The sequence below is a fragment of the Pelodiscus sinensis genome, chromosome 23, assembly GCF_052426305.1.
Source record: "Pelodiscus sinensis isolate ZL-2025 chromosome 23, ASM5242630v1, whole genome shotgun sequence".
Classification (NCBI taxonomy): domain Eukaryota; kingdom Metazoa; phylum Chordata; order Testudines; family Trionychidae; genus Pelodiscus; species Pelodiscus sinensis.
In genome coordinates, this window is record NC_143074.1 from 6,687,811 (window position 1) to 6,707,090 (window position 19,280).

General features: G+C 50.9%; 1 protein-coding gene across 4 annotated transcripts in view; it reads right to left on the bottom strand.

Moving 5' to 3' along the window:
* ASTN2 (astrotactin 2) overlaps positions 1-19,280 on the bottom strand; it is a 733,588-nt gene that overhangs the window by 45,855 nt on the left and 668,453 nt on the right. Inside the window, exon 21 of one of the 4 annotated variants that reach the window (XM_075905853.2) lies at positions 6,989-7,067. The exons of the other annotated variants lie outside the window; for them this stretch is intronic. Within the exon in view, the coding sequence (XP_075761968.1) occupies positions 7,004-7,067 (64 nt within the window). The 3' untranslated portion in view covers positions 6,989-7,003. Of the gene's footprint in view, positions 1-6,988; positions 7,068-19,280 lie in introns of those variants that run through there. 4 annotated transcript variants of the gene reach the window in all.

Below are 19,280 nucleotides of genomic sequence, written 5' to 3' on the forward strand. Positions count from 1 at the left end.
ACACTAAATGTGCTGCCCCAGGAGATCAGCTTTCCTGACTGCTCTCATCCTACAAGGAGCTTGGTTAAGTCTAGGCTGTAGCCCTGGTTAGGAATGACTAAAAACTATCATCATCTGAGGAGTATGGAGCAGTTTCTGTGCCTGACCAGTGGCCAGAGCATTGGCCTGGAACTCAGGAGACCTGGCTTCTAGTCCCAGCTGTGCTGCTTGCTGACAGTAGGCAAAGCACTATGTTACGCTGTGCCTCAGTTTTGCCATCTGTAGAGTGGGGACAATGAGACTCACTTTCTTTGTAAAGCACTTGGGATACGTCAACACTGCACGCTTATTTCGAAATAAGCTATTCCGGAAGAAATAATCTGAAATAGCTCATTTTGAAATAGCACATCTACACTATAGGAAAGCCTCAAAATTAATCTGGGGCAGGCTTCCCTAATGTAGACATGCTACCTCAATTTAGAGCCCCAGGAAGCACTGGGAAGTAATTACCTTCAATGATCTGAGGGAGGAGCTATTTTGAAATAGCAGCAGTGGACCGTCCACACTCCAGCTATTTCGAAATAGCTATTTCGGTATAGGCGTTATTCCTCGTGGAATGAGGTTTACAGAAGTCGGAATAAGCCCTCCGTTATTTTGAATTTATTTCAAAATAATGGAATTGCTGTGTAGATGCTCGCACTGCTATTTCAAAATAATGTCAGTTACTTCAAAATAACTGTGCTGTGTGGACACATCCTTGGAGAGCTGCAGATGAGAAGGGCTGGGTGTTGTTATTCAATGAGTTAAGGGGGTCCGGTCTAACCAGAATTTACACACTGCATTTCGGGCTCCTGGCTCGTGGCTGGACCCCAGGGAGGGGACTCTGCCTGGAGCCCTCTACAGAACATGAGCAGGGTGATGCTGGAGAAGCATGCACTGCTGCTCCTTGGGCCCTTGCTAAATTGGAGCAATAGAGCAGTGGGGGATAAACAGTGCTAAGTGGCATTTGCCCACTTCTCATTTGGGGCACTATGGAGTCTGGTTTAGGTTAGCTTGCCAGCTGCTTTTTTGCTTTTTTCCCTCCCCGTCGCTGGTTGGAGGTTTCAGTCCCTGGGTCTGCTATGCTGACACCTTTCACCAGCACTGGACAATGATAAGTAAATGCTTTACAGAGCCTTAGGGCTTGTCTACATGGTAACTTTCTGCAGGGGAGTCAGGGTGTGAGTCCACAGCACTCGCCTGCAGCACAGGAGGGACGTAAAATCCCATTGACTTGGCTAACTGGTTAAGCATATTGTTAAGCCCAGCCACAGCAGTCCCCACCTGCAGCCCTACCAGCCGGGATTCTGCAAAACCCCTGCCTGCGGGGTGGGTGGGCCCACCACAGGAAGGGGCTGGGCTGGAGCAGCTCCTGTCTGTGGCAGGTTCCCCTGCAAGGCTGGAGCAGCCCCCTGCCCACAGGGTAAGTTAACGGGTTAAACCTTCACATCTCTACTGTGCAGTTCTGTCCTCTGGATGTTACAGAAGCAGCACTCTGGGATTTTGCTGGGTTTTTGCAACAAGCACAGCTGGTGCAATGTGCATTCACGCCCTGGCTTGCGGTGCAGTAACTCGCTGTGTAAACAAAGCCAAAGTGGAGGGAAGCCTCTGCTAATCTCAGTCTCATCATACTGGACAAGCAATGCCTCATTGGATGTACCTCCCACCCTGGAGCAAGGGGCTTCACGCCCCCTCCCCCGTGCTAGTAGGCAACAGCTGCATTAGCTGGAAGGGCAAAACGTGCAGCCCAACATCAGACTTTCAACCAAACTTTGGCGATTGGTACTGTAGAGCCCACAGATTGCACCATGGATGGCAAGGGCAGAGGACCACATCTGGATGGCACAGAGTTGGAGGGATAGAGGCCCAGAGGATGACAAAGGGAGAGTGGGGGAAGGACCACATGTAGCCAGCACAGAGATGGCAAGGGAGAGGACCACATCTGGCTGGCACCAGAGATGAGATGACATCTGGATTACACAGAGAAGATGGAGAAGAACAAGAGACCAAGGCTGGCCTGAGGGGACTCTGTTAGGTGGTGGCAAAGTGAGAGTCACGTGCACATAAACAATTATGTACTAGATGGACCAGAGAAATCTAGCCAGGCCTGAAGTCTTTTTTACCCACCCACCACTGCGCCCCAGACCTGAGACCTAGATCAGAGGTTCGCAACTGGTGAGGCTTTTCACCAATCGGACGAGCGGGCAGGAGAAGGTGGGAAGTGAGAACCAAATAATAAAAACAAAATCCCAGTAAACATGTTAGAATTTGTTTGAAGTCCGGCAGAGCTTTCAGGCAGGGTTATGTGCAGCTCCCAGCCTGCCGTGAAGCACACATTCCTTGCTGGCAAAGGAATTTTCTCGGGTTTGAAGTAAAACAGATGTTTTGTATTCTTCCTGCTCTTCTCTTTTTTGGAAAATCCTTTCTTCATTGAAATGAGATGTACCCAAGGAGCATCATGACAGGCCTGCCACACCAAACGGGGCAGCAATGCTCCCAGCTCCCAGCCAGGGATTGCTTCATCTAAAACCACAGGATGAAAAACAGCAGTATAGACGTTTGGGTGCAGGCTGGAACCCCGGCACGGAGTCTCTCTCCCCTTGAGGGGTACCAGATCTATTCTTCACAAGGAAGAGTACCTCACTAATCATGACCAGTGAAACTAGGGGCTAGGCTGTGGCCTTAGATGCAGCTCTGAGCAGGGAGCAATGCACAGACTGCACCACTCCAGGAACCATCTGAGGAGATGCCGTCCCTCAAAGACACCCCTGCGAGGCACCATTCCTCACATTGTTTCCTCATGGCTCCACGTAGGGAAGCAACAATTTGCTAATGCTCAATTCCCTGTCGCTCCTCAGTCACTGCGCTCACCTGCCCCACTCCATCTGAACACTCTTCCACCCACTCCACCCTTACTGCCCCGTGGAGGTGAGCAGCCCATACCACCATCTAGCTCAACATGCCTCAGAACACCTAGCGGTGGCAGAATCTGGCCTGTGGTTCTCAAGCAATGGGAACAACCACTCAATTAAATAGAATCACAGAATCCTAGGGCTGGAAGAGACACCAATAGTCATCGAGTCCAGCCCCCTGCCCAAGGCTAAATCAACCAGCCAGAGCTTTGTCAAGCCTGGATTTAAAAATCTCTAGAGATGGAGATTCCACCACCTCCCTAGGGAACCCAGCCCAGTGCTTCCCCAGCCTCCTAGGGAAATAGTTTTTCCTAATATCCAACCTAGACACCTCTCACTGCAACTTGAGACCATTGCTCCTTGTTCTGCCATCTGTCACTACTGAGAACAGCCTTCCTCCATCCTATTTGGAACCTCCCTTCAGGAAGTCGAAGGCTGTTATCAAATCCCCCCTCACTCTTCTCATCTGCAGACTAAATAAACCCAAATCCCTCAGTCTGTCCCTATAGGTCAAGTGCTCCAGCCCCTAATCATTTTGGTTGCCCTCCGCTGGACCTTTTCCAATATGTCCACATCCTTTCTGCAATGGGGGACCCAGAACTGGACACAATACTCCAGGGCTGTGTCTAGACTTGCCAGCTGTCTACACTGGCTACTTGAATTTCTGCAAAAGCACTGACTTCCTACTGTAAGAAATCAGTGCTTTTTGCGGAAATACTATGTTGCTCCCATTCGTGCAAAAATCCCTTTTTTTGCGCAAAAGGGCCAGTGTAGACAGCTGAGATTTGTTTTGTGCAAAAAAGCCCCGATCGCGAAAATGGCAATCGGGGCTTTTTTGCGCAAAAGCGCGTCTAGGTTGGCCACGGACACTTTTCCGCAAAAAGTGCTTTTGCGGAAAAGCGTCCGTGCCAATCTAGACGCTCTTTTCCAAAAATGATTTTAACGGAAAACTTTTCCGTTGAAAGCATTTCCGGAAAATCATGCCAGTCTAGACGTAGCCCAGATGTGGCCTCACCAGTGCTGAATACGGGGAATAATCACTTGTCTAGATCTGTTGGCAAAGCTCCTCCTAATGCACCCTAATATTCCATTAGCCTTCTTGGCTACAAGGGCACACTGTTGACTGATATCCAGCTTCGCATCCACTGTAACCCCCAGGTCCTTTTCTGCTGAACTGCTACTTAGCCAGTCAGTCTCTAGCCTGTAACTATGCTTGGGATTCTTCCGTCCCAAGTGCAGCACTCTGCACTTGTCCTTGTTGAATCTCATCAGATTTCTTTTGGCCCAATCCTCCAATTTGTCTAGGTCCTATCCCTACCCTCCAACATATCTACCTCTCCCCCTAGCTTAGTGCCATCTGCAAACTTGCTGAGGGTACAATCCATCCCCTCATCCAGCTGATTAATAAAGATGTTGAACAAAACCGGTCCTAGAACTGATCCTTGAGGTACTGTGCTTGAAACTGACTGCCAACCTGACATTAAGCCGTTAATCACTATCCTTTGGGCCCGACAATCTAGCCAGCTTTCTATCTACCTTACAGTCCATTTATCCAATCCATACTTTCTTAACTTGATGGCTAGAATATTGTGGAGACTGTATCAAAAAGCTTTGCTAAAGTCAAGGTGTATCACATCCACTGACTTCCCCATGTCCACAGAGCCAGTTACTGCATCATAGAAGCTAATCAGATTGGTCAGGCACGACTTGCCCTTGGTGACTCCATGTTGACTATTCCTGATCACTTTCCTCTGTTCCAAGTGCTTCAAAATGGATTTCTTGAGGATCTCCTCCATGATTTTTCCGGGGTCTGAGGTAAGGCTGATGGGTTCCCTGGATTGTCCTTTTTCCCTTTTTTAAGGATGGGCACTACATTTTGCTTCCTCCTGCATAGACTGAGAGGCAGTGTGGTCTAGTGGACAGACCTGGCATTCAGGAACTCAGGCTTCTATTCCTGGCTCTTCTAGTGATGTGCAGTTTGACCCTGGACAAGTCACTTTGCAGCTGGTTTCTTTCTCAGTCTTTGTCTGTGTTTTCCGTTTGGATTGCAAGCTCTCGAGGACAGGAATCCTGCAGGATTCTCAGTCCTGAAGGGCCTTGCTGCGCTAAGTGAGACTAGCACACAATAGTTAGTAACCAAGGCATTCAGATTTGGTTGGGGATTTTAATCTTGTTATTGTTGCTCAGTTCTTCGTTGGTGGCACAGTGAGAAGCTTTAGCCAATGCATTCAGGTCTCCGCGGGACCCGCTCCAGCTCCCGTCGCCGTCTGGCCTGTCACACACAAGTAAGAAACAAACGAGGACGGAGGCATTTCTGTGTGTCAGAGGCAGCAGCAGCAGCAGCCGCCTCAAGGAGAACCCCCTGGAGAACCAGCTGGGGAGCCAGCAGAGACATTTCATTCTCTTCCAGTCCCTCGTTCATGGTCTTCCCGGTGATTTTGACAGTGGACGCAATTCCACAGGAAGTCAGAAATGTGTTGTTCTCCAGCATGTTTGGGGGCAGAAGGATTTCTGGAGCCTGCTGAAGTTTGTGAATGCAGAAATAACAGAGTACTCTGCATGCTGGCCAGACAGCTGTATTTTCTGCTACTGCAGTAGAGTATTTTCTGATCCCATATCTCTCCCTCTGCCCATCACGAGCCTCTCCTCTTCCCCGCTGCATACATCTCTCCTTATCTTCTTTCCCCCCCTCACCCCTTTTTCACAACCTTCCCCCCCTCGGTACCAATGTTAAGGAGTCATTTTGTTTCCCCTGGCCAGCCCCCCGGCCGCCCTCCAGATGGCACCACAGTAAATTAAAGAGAGAGTGCAAATCTACCTCTACCATCGCCCTCCTGAACCTATGGGAAGCCAAACCACACTGCCTGACTAGACAGCGTTCCCAGGAAATCACCTTGATGCTAGAGGTCAGAAGAGGCAGAGATCCTATATCAGAGCCCATTAATGATTTAGGATTGGGCAAGAGCTGTGGATGACGGCTAGGGGGCTGAATCCCTCTCTCCCCTCCCAGACTCCTCTTCTTGGATTGCTCATGGCTGTTGTGTCTTAAACTGGTGTTACACCAGAATCCCTCCCTTTCACTTACTCCTGATTTAGGGCGAAAGCAACTCACACCACTTGCCTCATCTCACACTCCTTACCCCATCCCCGGACAAGCTCTGCATTTACAAGTTGGGGAAAAGCCCCCTGGACAGAGTGAGATAAGTCATACAACACTCCACTGTAACCCAAACTTGCTTCCCTCCTCCCCACTGGTCCTGCACACCCCTCCTGGCCCCGCCAGCCCCCGCCCACACCTCCCGGTCATTATCTCAGAGCCAGAGTTGTCCACGACTTGCTTTTTGCCAACATAAATATTGAATCTTGGCCCACTGCGCAGAAAGGCCCCTGTGGAGTTAACACGCCAACTCACGTTTCCACTTGGAGAGCCACGCAGCCCGAGGCACAGCAGCCCACATAAATGGGGTGAAGCCAAAATGCCTGCCAAAGACAAGCAAAATTGGCTGGTCAAGCCTGACTGGGCTTGGTTGGGGGGCTGCTGCACAAAGCTGAGGGCAGGGTTTTGGGGGCATACTTGAGGGTTGCTGCAAAGGGCTCTTCTGCAGGAGTCACCCTTGGGCCGTGTCACCTAAGTCAATGTGCAAGAGTCAGAGAAATGTCAGTGGCCAGCTGGTACCCTGGGGAGGACGCGAAGTGCAGTAAGGGGGGTGGAGATGATGCATGAGCTGGGGGAACCAAAGGTGCCACTCTCTGACGGCTTTCAGTAGCATTCAGGTGGCAGTATCCTCCACAGCGCCCTGGAACGGGGATAAAAGCAAGGAGCTCGGAGAACCGCGTCCCAGGCCATGCTCACCACAGCGACTCCTGCTGGATGAGGCTAGGCCTGGAGCAGCAGGGAGCACCTGCTCCACGTTGTGGCATTGGGTGGCTGCCGCAGGGGTAAATGGTTCCTGACAAGATCTGGGACCGGCCTAGCGCCAGCGGCATAAGAGCGACCGCGGAGCAGTGACACCCAGCCCAGCCCATGGCACTGGCTCTTCAGGCTTGGTTTGTATCTCAGCCCAAAGGGGCGCTCACATGAGTCGAGGAACCATCTGTCCTCCGAGCGTCTCGGCTTTCCCCTCGGAACTGCATGGGCTGTTTAAAAACAACAATAATAATAATAAGCCTCAGGCCTTGCAGGCAAATTGCAGGGCTGTGGTATGAGGACCAAACACAACAAAATAATAGCAACCAAATGTGCCGGGAAAGCTGACCTGACCGACAAATGAAAGACAGCTGCGGTATCAGCGCTGTGAAAACACCCACCCCGTCGCGCGCACACAGCACCTTGCACACCCACCCCTCTTGTGCACACAGAGCACCTTGCACACCTGCCCCTTGCACACACACATCACCTTCCACAGCCTCCCCTCTCGCACACACACAGCACCTTGCACACCCGCCTATCTCGCACACACACAGCACCTTGCACACCCTCCCCTCTCGCGCACACACACAGCACCTTGCACGCCCGCCCCTCTCGCGCACACACACAGCACCTTACACACCCGCCCCTCTCGCACACATACAGCACCTTGCACACCCGTCCCTCTCGCACACACACACAGCACCTTGAACACCCACCCCCTCACGCACACACAGCACCTTGCACTCCCACCCCTCTCACATATACACAGCACTTAGCACACCTGCCCCTCTCGCATACACACAGCACCTTGCACACCCACTCATCTCACACACACACAGACATATCCTTTGACACTGGAATGGCCCCATGCCCACACACCTCACTCTGGGTATGTCTACACTACCACCCTAGTTCGAACTAGGGTGGTAATGTAGTCAACCGGAGTTGCAAATGAAGCCCGGGATTTGAATTTCCCGGGCTTCATTTGCATATTGCCGGGCGCCGCCATTTTTAAATGTCCGCTAGTTCGGACTCTGTGCCCCGCGGCTACACGCGGCATGGACTAGGTAGAACGAGGAGTAACAGTAGTTTGGAATAGGAAGCCTAATCCGAACTACCAAGTCCGTGCCGTGTGTAGCCACGGGGCACGGAGTCCGAACTAGCGGACATTTAAAAATGGCGGCTCCCGGCAATATGCAAATGAAGCCCGGGAAATTCAAATCCTGGGCTTCGTTTGCAACTCCGGTTGACTACATTACCACCCTAGTTCGAACTAGGGTGTTAGTGTAGACATACCCTCTGAGTGCTCCTGTACCTCCACCCCCATATGCCACCAGACTCTCAGACATACCCCTTGCAAAAAGGGCCTACCCGACTGCACACAAATCTACTCATCTACCCACCTACACAACCATGCACAAAGCACATCAGCAGACCTTAGGTTTAACTGCTTAACCGGGATGAGGGGACTCGTCCAGCTTGGCTGGAGCAGTCCCCACCCCTCCACAGGAGCCTGCCTCCAGCCACCTCAGACCCAGCTGCCCTGCGCAGAGCTGCCTCCACAAGCACCCTTGGACCCAGCTGCCCAGGTGGGGTAGGCGTCTTCCGCCCTGGCCTGCCACTTGGTGGACCTCGGGGGAGGGGAGACTGGAGCAGCCCTCAGCCGGCAGCAGGCCATGGGAGGGGGGTTGCTTCCAGGGAGCTAGTTAACCATTACCTGGCAAGCATCACCCGGTCAGGGTGAAGCTTACCAGGTAACTGGTTCACTGGTTACCCAGTCACATCCCTAATAACCAACTACCCCCCCAGCTGCTATTTACATACCCCGTCACATATGCACCATATTCACACATATATGAATAAACACACATATACATAGGCATATACAAATACGCCTGTGTGCAAACATGTGCATGTGCACACACACAACACACACACACTGCCAGCAACACAATAGCACTGACAATTCAATACAGCTCCCTTCTCGCACACATAAACCCAGTGTCCAGTCGCCTGTCCACACCCACATAAGACCCACACCAATGAGCTCACCCCTATCTACACACATACCACCCCCTTCCTCTCACACATACAAACACACGCACGGCCGTCTGCCTGCTTTCCTGGGGCTAAGTGGCCATGCCAACACAGGGCCAGGCCTGAGGGGCACTCCACGCTCTCGCAAAAATAAATAAAGCCCCAACCACACCAGCTGAAAGCAGGAAGGAGGGGAGAGGATGGCCGGGGTCACACTGATGGTGATTACGTGCGGCTGAGCCGGACAGCGGCTCAGATAAACACATTACAGAGCGCAGGAGCGCAGGGAAGTTTGGACTTTATTAAATTACCCGGACACCGTGTTCTCTGGTTTGGGAATGACTACAGAGACCAAAGATGTGCAAAACCAACACGACCCTCACCCTTCGGGGACTGGACTGTGACTCCAAATCACTGCTGCATCCCACAAATGTGAGAAGAGGGAAAGCTGGGGGGTGAGAGAGCAACTCATGCCAATGACTGCCGGGTGCTTGTGTTTGCCAGCCACACCACCCACTGGAGAGACCGTGATGAAAAATCCCCCTTCTCGTCCCTGAGACATTGCCGGCTGCTGCTACCTCCTGAACAGCAAACCTGGCTGCAGCCCCCCAGAAGCGATTGCACTCACCCCCGCGCTGTCTGCCATTGCAATAGGGTCCATGGGGCTGACCCCACAGCCCGGGGCTGCACTCTGCATTGTCACCAGCCCATATTTATCCTCCTGGTTCCAAAGCACACGTCCCCCCTCCTTGCAACCAGGTGTGTTTGTGGGGAGGTGGGTCGTGGCAGAGGGTGGTGATCAGTGAAGACCAGGAGCCTGATTCTGACTGCTCGTGGGTGTGCATCTGGGGCGTCCGCGCTGATGTGACTCTGGATCTCCTCCACTGCGGAGGAGACCAGCTTCAGGTCCCTGGCAGTGGCTGCTCTGCCCAGACAGCAAGGACTGGAGCTTCCTCCTGAGATCCCAGGTCCCTGGACACCAATCGGTCCCTTGCCAGCCATGCAGGGTGGAATACTCTGGAGAGAGGGGAGATGTCGTTGAGGGCCATGGGTGAAATCTATCACTTAGGAGTCTATGTCCAATTGACTCTGACCCACCTCAGCAACAACACCTCTTTCCATAGAGTTGGAGGGGAGAAGGGCTTGGTCTCCAAAGCCCATTCTGCCCTGGCCCTCCCTGGGCTCCGGCTGTTCTACCCCATCCTGCCCTGGGTTCCGGCTGTTCTACCTCGGCCTGCCCTGGTCTCAGGCTTTTCTACCCCATCCTGCCCTGGGTTCCGGCTGTTCTACCCCGGCCTGCCCTGATCACAGGCTTGTCTACCCCGGCCTGCCCTGGTCTCAGGCTTTTCTACCCCGTCCTGCCCTGAGCTCCGGCTGTTCTACCCCAGCCTGCCCTGGGCTCCGGCTGTTTTACCCCGGCCTGCCCTAGTCTCAGGCTGTTCTACCCCGGCCTGCTCTGGTCTCAGGCTGTTCTACCCTGGCCTGCCCTGGGCTAAGGCTGTTCTACCCCGGCCTGCCCTGGGCTAAGGCTGATCTACCCCCAAATCACTCTCTACTCTCTGACATTCGCAGTGGCTACAAAGCAGGCTTGACCTGTATTCTTCTGGAGCACAGAAGCAAGTGAGCCCTCAGCAAAGCATTTCGATTTTGGGTGCTTTTCCTAGCAGGCTTTCCGGCCTTCCTGAGGCAGGCCCATCGCCAGTGGTGACCCTTGGCATGGATGTCTCTCTTTGCAGGGCAGGGTTACGACGAGAGTGGAAGAGCTCAGCCCAGCTCTGCCTCCAGAGTGTTCAAATGCCCTCAGTTAAGCAACAGAAACAACAATCCGCTGATGACAATGTCTCTTATTTCAGGAATCTCCCTCCCCCCCCCCCGCCACGCGATGTCCTCTCTCCTCAAAATGCCTCCTAGTAATACAAAGGAAATATTTGGAGGATTTTTCTTTGCAGTCCTGCAGCCCAGACAGAGTGTACCAAGAAAGCCACAGGAGATGCAATCCCAGCAAGAATGTGCCCGGCCTATGTACACATCTCTTTGCGGTGGCACCACAAAATGCAGAGCTGGACTGATTTCAAACCATGACAGTGACACAGACAGAGGGGAAAGGAGAATAATGCCAGATCTCCAGGGCTCTTCTGCAAGGAGCCAGCAACCTGGGTCGTCCCTGGCTGCGTGATCATCATAGCCCTTCCAGCGCTGGGACGAGACGCTATTCCAGGGAAACCCAAGATGCTTCAGCCCTGAAGACTGCATTATTCCCTGGGAGTCAGTGTGAACTCCCTGCACCAGGTCGCCGGTGGGTCTGATTTGCAGCTGAGACATTAAGGGTACGTCTGCACAGCAATGTTATTTCGGAATAACAAAGAGCACATCTGCAATGCAAAGCGTTATTCTGAAATAATGTTGTGCTGGAGGACTTCTTACTCTGACTCCTGTAACTCTCATTTCCAGAGGCGTAAGGGAAGTCAGAAGAAGAGGACTCTTCCTTTGATTTCCCGCGGTGTATACAGCGCCAAAAGCCAAATTAAGCTGTTTAGACTTCAGCTACGTAATTGATGTAGCCGAAGTTGCACAGCTGGATTCGACTTTTACCTTACGGTGTAGATGTACCCAGTACATCCCATAATATCAACCCCCATCTCCCACAGTGTTTTACAAAGGGGGAAACTAAGGCACAGAAAGGTGAAGTGACTTGTACAAGGTCATTCAGCGGCAGAACAGGGAGCACAACCCAGCCCTGTTGAATGCCAAACCCATGCATAATCCGCTAACCCACACACCAGACTTGCTGCAAGAGCGCAGGTTTAGCTGTGGAGACCTGAGACACGGCAATATATTCCCCGACCCAGAGCGCCCCCTGCAGGCTCATTGAGATGCGCAATGCTTCTGTGCCGTCCCACAGCCGAAGTGCAGCCCTGCTGGGAGACCTCAATCAGCTGCAGATGGGCAAGGGTTTGGACAAGCTGAACATCCTGTGGTGGGGAGATCAGCGCCCCCTCTGGGGGTCGTGGTTCTAATCTTGCTTGTTCTCCCCTTGGTCAGAGCAAGTGAGTTGTGCCGCCCTCTGCCTTGGGCAGCTGGGGCAAATCCCAACGCCTGACAGCCTGGAGCTCAGCTGGTCAGGAGTGTTGGGAGCTGCCCAATGGCCAACGGTAACCACACTCCCTGCTGGGCTGCTTGCCCCTGGCTTGTGAAGCTTGGGGTTTTCCTTCAACTCCAGGGGGCAAGGCTGGGAGGCAAAGGGAGCGGTTGTGCCCAGCAGTGTTGGAAGAGGTTCTGGGGGGCGTGTCCTATGCTGGGATGCATGACATATGTGGAGCGGGCAAGAGCAGATGACGAACCACAGGTGATGTCATTTGGATCGTCACTGACCAGCACTGACAGCCTCAGCCAGGAAAGCTGAGCCCAGCGATGTGTTTACTGGCTTAGGGAATGAGTTTGGGAAGGGGTGGGGGGAACCCTGAGCCCTAGGCCTCCTCTCTGGGACTATAAGAATGAACTTGCTCTTCTCTGCGCTTGAGCAGAAAGGGGCATGTCAGGCTGCGGGCACCGGGGGTGCAGAGGGGAGGGCATTTGAGGAGTGGCCAGTTGCAGCTCCAATGCCTGAAGCAGGGTTAGCATTGGCTCAGCAAAGAACCCCTGAATTTGGGCTTCCTTTCCTTCCACTCTCGCTCATCCCAGTTTGGAGGCTCAGGTACCTACAGCTGGGCCACTGTCTCATGTTGGAGGGGGAAGTTAATACACTGGCACCCCCTGCATCTTCTAGTTGTGCCCAGCACCCGCTCTGAGCCAGAACCAGCCCTGCCCCCACCCTCCTTTGTTTAAAGCAGTATTTTAATTATGACATACGTTTTGGCTCTATGGGTTTCCGGCAAATGCCAGGGTATTTTCTTTCCCCCTTTTCATAACCGAAACCATATTGCTGTGGAATCAATTCATCTCGCTGCTGAAGGCTGGCAGGGAGCGTGCGTGGGGAGATCAGAAGCGGGGGGGACCTAAAGGTACCTCATTTCCTTCCTCAGAGAGAGGGGAACAACGGAGGGAAGTGTTCCTGGCCTTGGCAGTGTAATGTGGCATCAAATCTCAGCTGTCTTGGAAAGCTCAGACTCCAGGAAGAGTAGTGTGCACACATGACTAGAGAGAACTGAAAACTGGCTCCTTGAATCCACTGAAGACAACGCCTGTTGGGCTAGGTGGGATGTCCATCAACATCTACATGGGTGGAGCGGTGGAACTCATCACACATGCTTGCTAGGGCTGAAATACACGTGGTCCACATTAAACTCTCCATGCGAGGAGTTGATTATGCTGCAGTAGGGGTGCGGATGTGTCTAAGCAAAGAGGAAAAGCCAACACACCTAGCACTGGGCAAACTTTTCCCAACAGTGTGTTTTAAGGGAGCACTAGATTCCAGCAAACTCAAACTCACTACAAGGTGAGGAATTCAGGGTCTTTGCTGAGACACAATGGATGATAATTGTCTCCGGCTTTAAGACCCTGTACTGTGCTTTCTAAATCAGCTTTTCATTCTTCACCCTGTTAAGCACCAAAAAAGTGGCCAGATTTTACACAAAGCACAGCTCCCACTGTGGCACATAGGGAGAGCTTTTGTCAAGAACTCGGCATTCAACGTGCAGTGGACATGTAGAGCTGGGAGCTGAGCGCTTTGAAACATCAGCCCTCACGATCCTCCGTTTGCATGGCCTTGCGAGGGCAATCCTGGCCCACAGCAATGATGAATGGGGGAAACGGCTTGGATTCAATCAGAACTAAACAAAAGCAGCATGTGAGTCTTTAGTGGACTGGGGACCTGTCTGAGGTTCAGAAAACGTCCAGATAATGTTACCTCTCTTTATTTTTCATTTGGTGCACATGTTCCTGTGCTTCCCCGCTGAGAAAGTACTGAAATACCAAAGCAGAAAGCCCCATAAATCTTAGACAAGATCCTATCCTTTTGAGATTTCTTGCTAAGGAACCAAACTTTTGGGTACTTATCAACAGCAGTCATTGCTGAGGTTCACCCATTGCTAACGGGTATGAGAGCGAGGTTTGGGGAGCCCCTTGGTGGAGCAGTGTTGAGGAAGCAGAGAGGGTAATGAACGCAGAGATGGCATTTCTATCCTGTCCTAGGAAAGGACAGACTCTCCAGCAAACCTGAGCTCTTTGCAATGTCGGGGTGCCATGCAGCCAGTCACTAATTAGCCCTCAAGACACCAATGGGAAGCTGGGAAGCTTTACGATCTCCATTTTACAGATGGGCCAAGTGAGGTCTGGGGAGGGTCAAGGCAATATTGCCAAAAGTGTTCACTAAATGGGGGTGAGCTTACTTTGCGTTGGCCAAATTGGGGCAACTTGGGTTTGATTCATTTTCAGAGGCCTTGAGCATGCACAACTGCCGGGGAGGCCAAAGGGAGCAGTGAGCGGCTGGTGTTTCAAAATCAAATCCTAGGGCGGTCTCAAGTCAGGCACCCATAAATCATTGGCTACTTTTGCCCATTTAGGCCCTTCAGTAGGATGCTGAGTATCTACAGCTCCAATGGGAACTGTGGGAGCACCAAACCTATGAAAATCAGCTGTACGGCAGGTGCCTGAAAGCAGTGAACACTCGACCATTTTACCCTTGAATGACTTGCCGAATCAGCCCCAGAGAATCTGTGGCAGAGGTAGGTGTAGCACCGAGGCATTTCAAACCCAGTGCACCTGAACACACTTCCTCCAAAGCCTTGGTCCAAACCACATGGAATTTGATGGCAAGACTTGCACTGACTCCAGGGGGAACAGCATGGGAAAGTCCAGGACTGATTAAATATAGGCTCCCAGGTCCCCTCTCAACCTTCCCAGTCAAGGATTAGAAAAAGAAAAACAGCAAACTATATGGGAATGCAGTTAAGGTATATTGGAAAACAGCTGAGTCCAGAAATCTCCTTCTGGCACACCCTCTGGGGAGGATTCCACCATCCATTCACCTCTCCCCTGCAGCCTCCAAGCTCCACGTTGGCAGACCTGGAAACATTTTTTGTCTTGAAACCTTGAGTTGTAAGAATTCCTTGCACAGCTGGGATGGGCTGCTAGTGGTATCAGACCCTGATAAAAGGCAGCAGCAGCAGGGCTTGGAAAGGGTGCCTATGGCGTAATGCTTTGCGTAAATGAGAGATTAGGAGAGAAAAATTTAAAAAAATAAATTGAAAGAAGAATAAGAAGCAGCCTCCCAGAGATAAGGCTGGCGAGGACTTTGTGTGCCTTTGTTTGGGGGGGGTTGTTTTTAGTGGTTGTTACAAGAAAGCGGGGTGAGGGGGAGTTGTTGCAGGTGTCAGCTGGAGAAAGAGAAAAAAGTTTTACAGACTTACAGGCTAGTTTGGCAGACACCATTACATTACTGTGATGAGCTTTCAGATCTCAGGCACATCTCCAGATGGTTTCATATGGCACCTGTCACTGCCATGTCTGAGCCATGTGCTACAGTCTGCATAGGGGACTTATTTAGTTGACGAATGCATGAGGATTAATTTGTGCCTTAACTTGCTGCTTAAACCTGGACCCCTTTCTGAGACACAAGACTCAGTTCAATCCAATGCCTATTTCAATTGATGGGAGTCGTTTCATTTACTGCAACAGGCTTTGGAATTGGTGGTCAGGGTGGACTCTTAGGGCACGTCTACACAGCAGGGCTAAAGTCGAAATAAGCTATATAACTTCAGCTATGTCAATTGCATAGCTTAAGGGAAAAACGCTGATTCCGGCTTTTGGCACGGTCTACAAAGCAGGAAATCCGAGTTAAGGCACTCTTCGTCCAGGTTCCCTTCCTCCTCATACAATGAGGTTTATAGGAGCTGAAGTAAGAAGTCTTCCAGCTTGACATTATTTTGAAGTTATGTCACAATAACTGCTTGCGGTGTAGATGCAGACTATGTTATTTCAGAATAATTCACGTTATTCCAAAACAACACTGCTGTGTAGTGTTGAGCGACGCAAATTGCGTATCTTATTTTGATACTATTTTGAAATAGCTGATTGGGAATGTGGATTGGATAAATGGATGGTAAGATGGATAGAAAGCTGGCTAGAAGGTCAGGTCCAGCGGGTAGTGGTCAATGGCTTGATGTCAGGATGGCGGTCGGTTTCTAGTGGAGTGCCCCAAGGTTCGGTTCTAGGACCGGTTTTGTTCAATATCTTTATTAATGAGCTGGATGAGGGGATGGATTGCACCCTCAGCAAGTTTGTAGATGACACGAAGCTAGGGGGAGAGGTAGATACGCTTAAGGGCAGAGATAGGGTCTGATGAGGATCAACAAGGACAAGTGTACTTGGGACGGAAGAATCCCAAGCATTGTTACAGGCTGGGGACCGACTAGATATGTAGTAGTTCTGCAGAAAAGGATCTGAGGATTACAGTGGATGAGAAGCTGGATATGAGTCAACAGCATGCCCTTGTAGCCAAGAAGGCTAATGGAATATTAGGTTGCATTAGGAGGAGCATTACCAGCAGATCAAGAGATGTGATTATTCCCTTTTATTCGACTCTGGTGAGGCCACATCTGGAGTACTGTGTCCAGTTCTGGGCCCCCCCACTACAAAAAGGATGTGTATGCATTGGGGAGGGTCCAGCAGAGGGCAACCAAAATGTTTAGGGGGCTGGAACATATGACCTACGAGGAGAGGCTGAGGGAGTTGGGTCTGTTTAGTCTGCAGAAGCAAAGAGTGAGGGGGGATTTGATGGCAGCCTTCAACTTCCTTAAGGGAGGTTCCAAAGAGGATGGAGAGAGGCTGTTCTCAGTAGTGACAGATGGCAGAACAAGGAGCAATGGTCTCAAGTTGCGGTCGGAGAAGTCCAGGTTGGATATTAGGAAAAACTATTTCCCTAGGAGAGTGGTGAAGCACTCGAATGGGTTACCTAGGGAAGTAGTGGAGTCTCCATCCCTAGAGATTTTTAAGTCTTGGCTTGACAAAGCCCTGGCTGGGTTGATTTAGTTGGTATTGGTCCTGCTTTGGGCAGGGGGCTGGACTTGATGACCTTCTGAGGTCTCTTCCAGCTCTATAGTTCTATGGTTCTATGATTCTATGATTTCGTCATTTGGCACTGTCTACACAGCACCATATTTTGAAATAAAGTGCTATTCTGAAACGTCCCTTACTCCTCGTAGAATGAGGTTTGCAGGGACATCAGAATAGCGAGCCCAAAATATTATTCCATCCTAAATAATAAAGATGCAGAATAGATACTTTGGGATACTCGGGTATCCCAAAATAGTGTTGAAAAGGAGACGTTCCCTTAGAGGCCCCAACTGGAGCTGTGTGCTGTCTGCAAGTCCATCCCTAATTGTGTGTGCTGGGCATCTGGAAATTGTAGTGCATCCAGACCCATCCTCATCAGCAGCATGTTTATGTATAGAGGTTGTTGCTGCAGAGACAAAGAGCCCTGGGTCTGAAGTTCCCCCTGGGTGGAAAAATCCTGTTAAAAACTGGAGTCATTTTTAACACCTCCTGATGAGCCGTTGGAAGGGTCAGGGGTGAGGACCAGCCGAGCATTCCCTGGAGAGCAGCAGCAAGCTGTAAACAACAGGCTGGACTTTTCTAGAAACTTCCATTCTAAACTGGCCAAGCATTTTACCAACCCTGAGCAACGACTCACCACAGCCAGATCACCACCCATCTTACAGAAAGGGAAATGAGGAGGTCAGGGGATGCGGTGAGTCAACAGCAGGGCTGGAAATAGAATCCAGGACCCAAAGGGTGACTCCCAGGCCCTCCGTTCCAACCACAAGACAGTACTATGTCTCTGTCTTACAGGCGCGATTTATCCCTTGCCAGCCTTTACCGAGCACCATTTAGGTCAGACTCCCTCAGTGGCCTCAGAAAGAGTTTATAGCGTCTATAACTTCAGCTGGAAAGAACTGGCCTTACAAAATGTTCCTTTCCTATAGGAATAGGTGGGACACTGGCTGGAGTGGGGCCCCTCTCACCATTCCCTTCACCAAGGGACTGGCTTTGCCAGGAGCGGGGAAAAAGGCTGAAAGCAAAACAGAGTGTTCCTGTCTGGAGGGTTCAGGGCATCAGAGCAGGCTGGATCTCCTCCACATAAGCCCCTTGAGGACACAGATGTTGTCCCTACTAAGGTAATGGAAATGATGAAGCTGGAGAAACCATCTACTACGGTAGGGCTACTCAACTTTGAAAGCCCCGGGGGTCACAATGATACTCATAGCATATGCCGAGGGCTGCAACTTAAGTGTGGTTGCATATACATGCAAATATATATGCAAATGTATGCAAATAGGTTATTTCACACTGACAGGCATGAATACAAAGATTAAGGCAAGACTACACAACATGCAGGTCCCATTTAAGTCAGTTCTGCTGATATTAATAAAATGCAGTACTTACCTGATTTCCACCCACAGGACAGCACTTTTAATGAGCAATGACAGTCTAGGAATTTAACTATTAAAATGCATATCAACAGATGGCCATTATATTGATTCGCCATTATGGAGCACGTTCCCAATGGAGGCCAAGTTCAAAGGATCCCACTCATGGGCCGTGTGTTGAGCCCTGTGTAAACCCAAACCGCACTGTGGACCACAAACAAACAGGCGGCCCATAGGCATGCGTGTTGAGTAGCCCTGAACTATGGAAAGGTGCTGGCAAAATGTTGCTGGGATTCTCCATACAGCTCTCAGACTCTCTCTCTCTTGCAGGCAGGGGACCTGGCCTAGCCTAGCACATCACCACACTGCTTTACTGGAGTGGGGAAGCAGGGAGGAGAAATGATTGGTAGGAAAGGGGGTGGGGCAGTCCTGTGGCTATACCAGAGGACACCTGCGTTCTATTCTGAGCCTTGCACTCAGATTGCTGGGTAAGCTCAGGAAGTGACTACCTTCCTGTCTGCCTCAATTTTCCCACCTGTGAAATGGCTAATACAAATACCACTTCCCAGCTGTGTAGGGAGCCAGCTCTCCACTGCAGTATGCACCTGAAAAATGAGTGAGTTACACATATTCCGTAAAGGGGTGGGGAGATCAAACCTCAGAGCTACTCTGAGAGTTAAGTAACATTTGTCCTGGGCATTAAGATCTCTAGGAGAAAGGTGCTGTACAGTTCAGAGAATCAACAGAAAGGCAAATGTGTGGGACTTAGGAGCACAAAGAAGCTTTTGCTGACTTAGACCCAGAGCAAAGCCAGTAACATCTCTGTGTTTATTTCTGCAGCTCCCTGGGTCTCTTGCACTGTCTCTTCCGCTGAAATCAGAGAGATAAGCTTAGAAAAAACCTATTTACTGATAGTAGGTTACTACATGCTCAGAAAACTGAAAATAATCTTCGAGCACACAGAGGAAGAGGGTTAGTAAATCTGCAATGGGAAAGAGAGGCAACCAATAAAGGCCAATTCCCCATCAGCCTATCAAC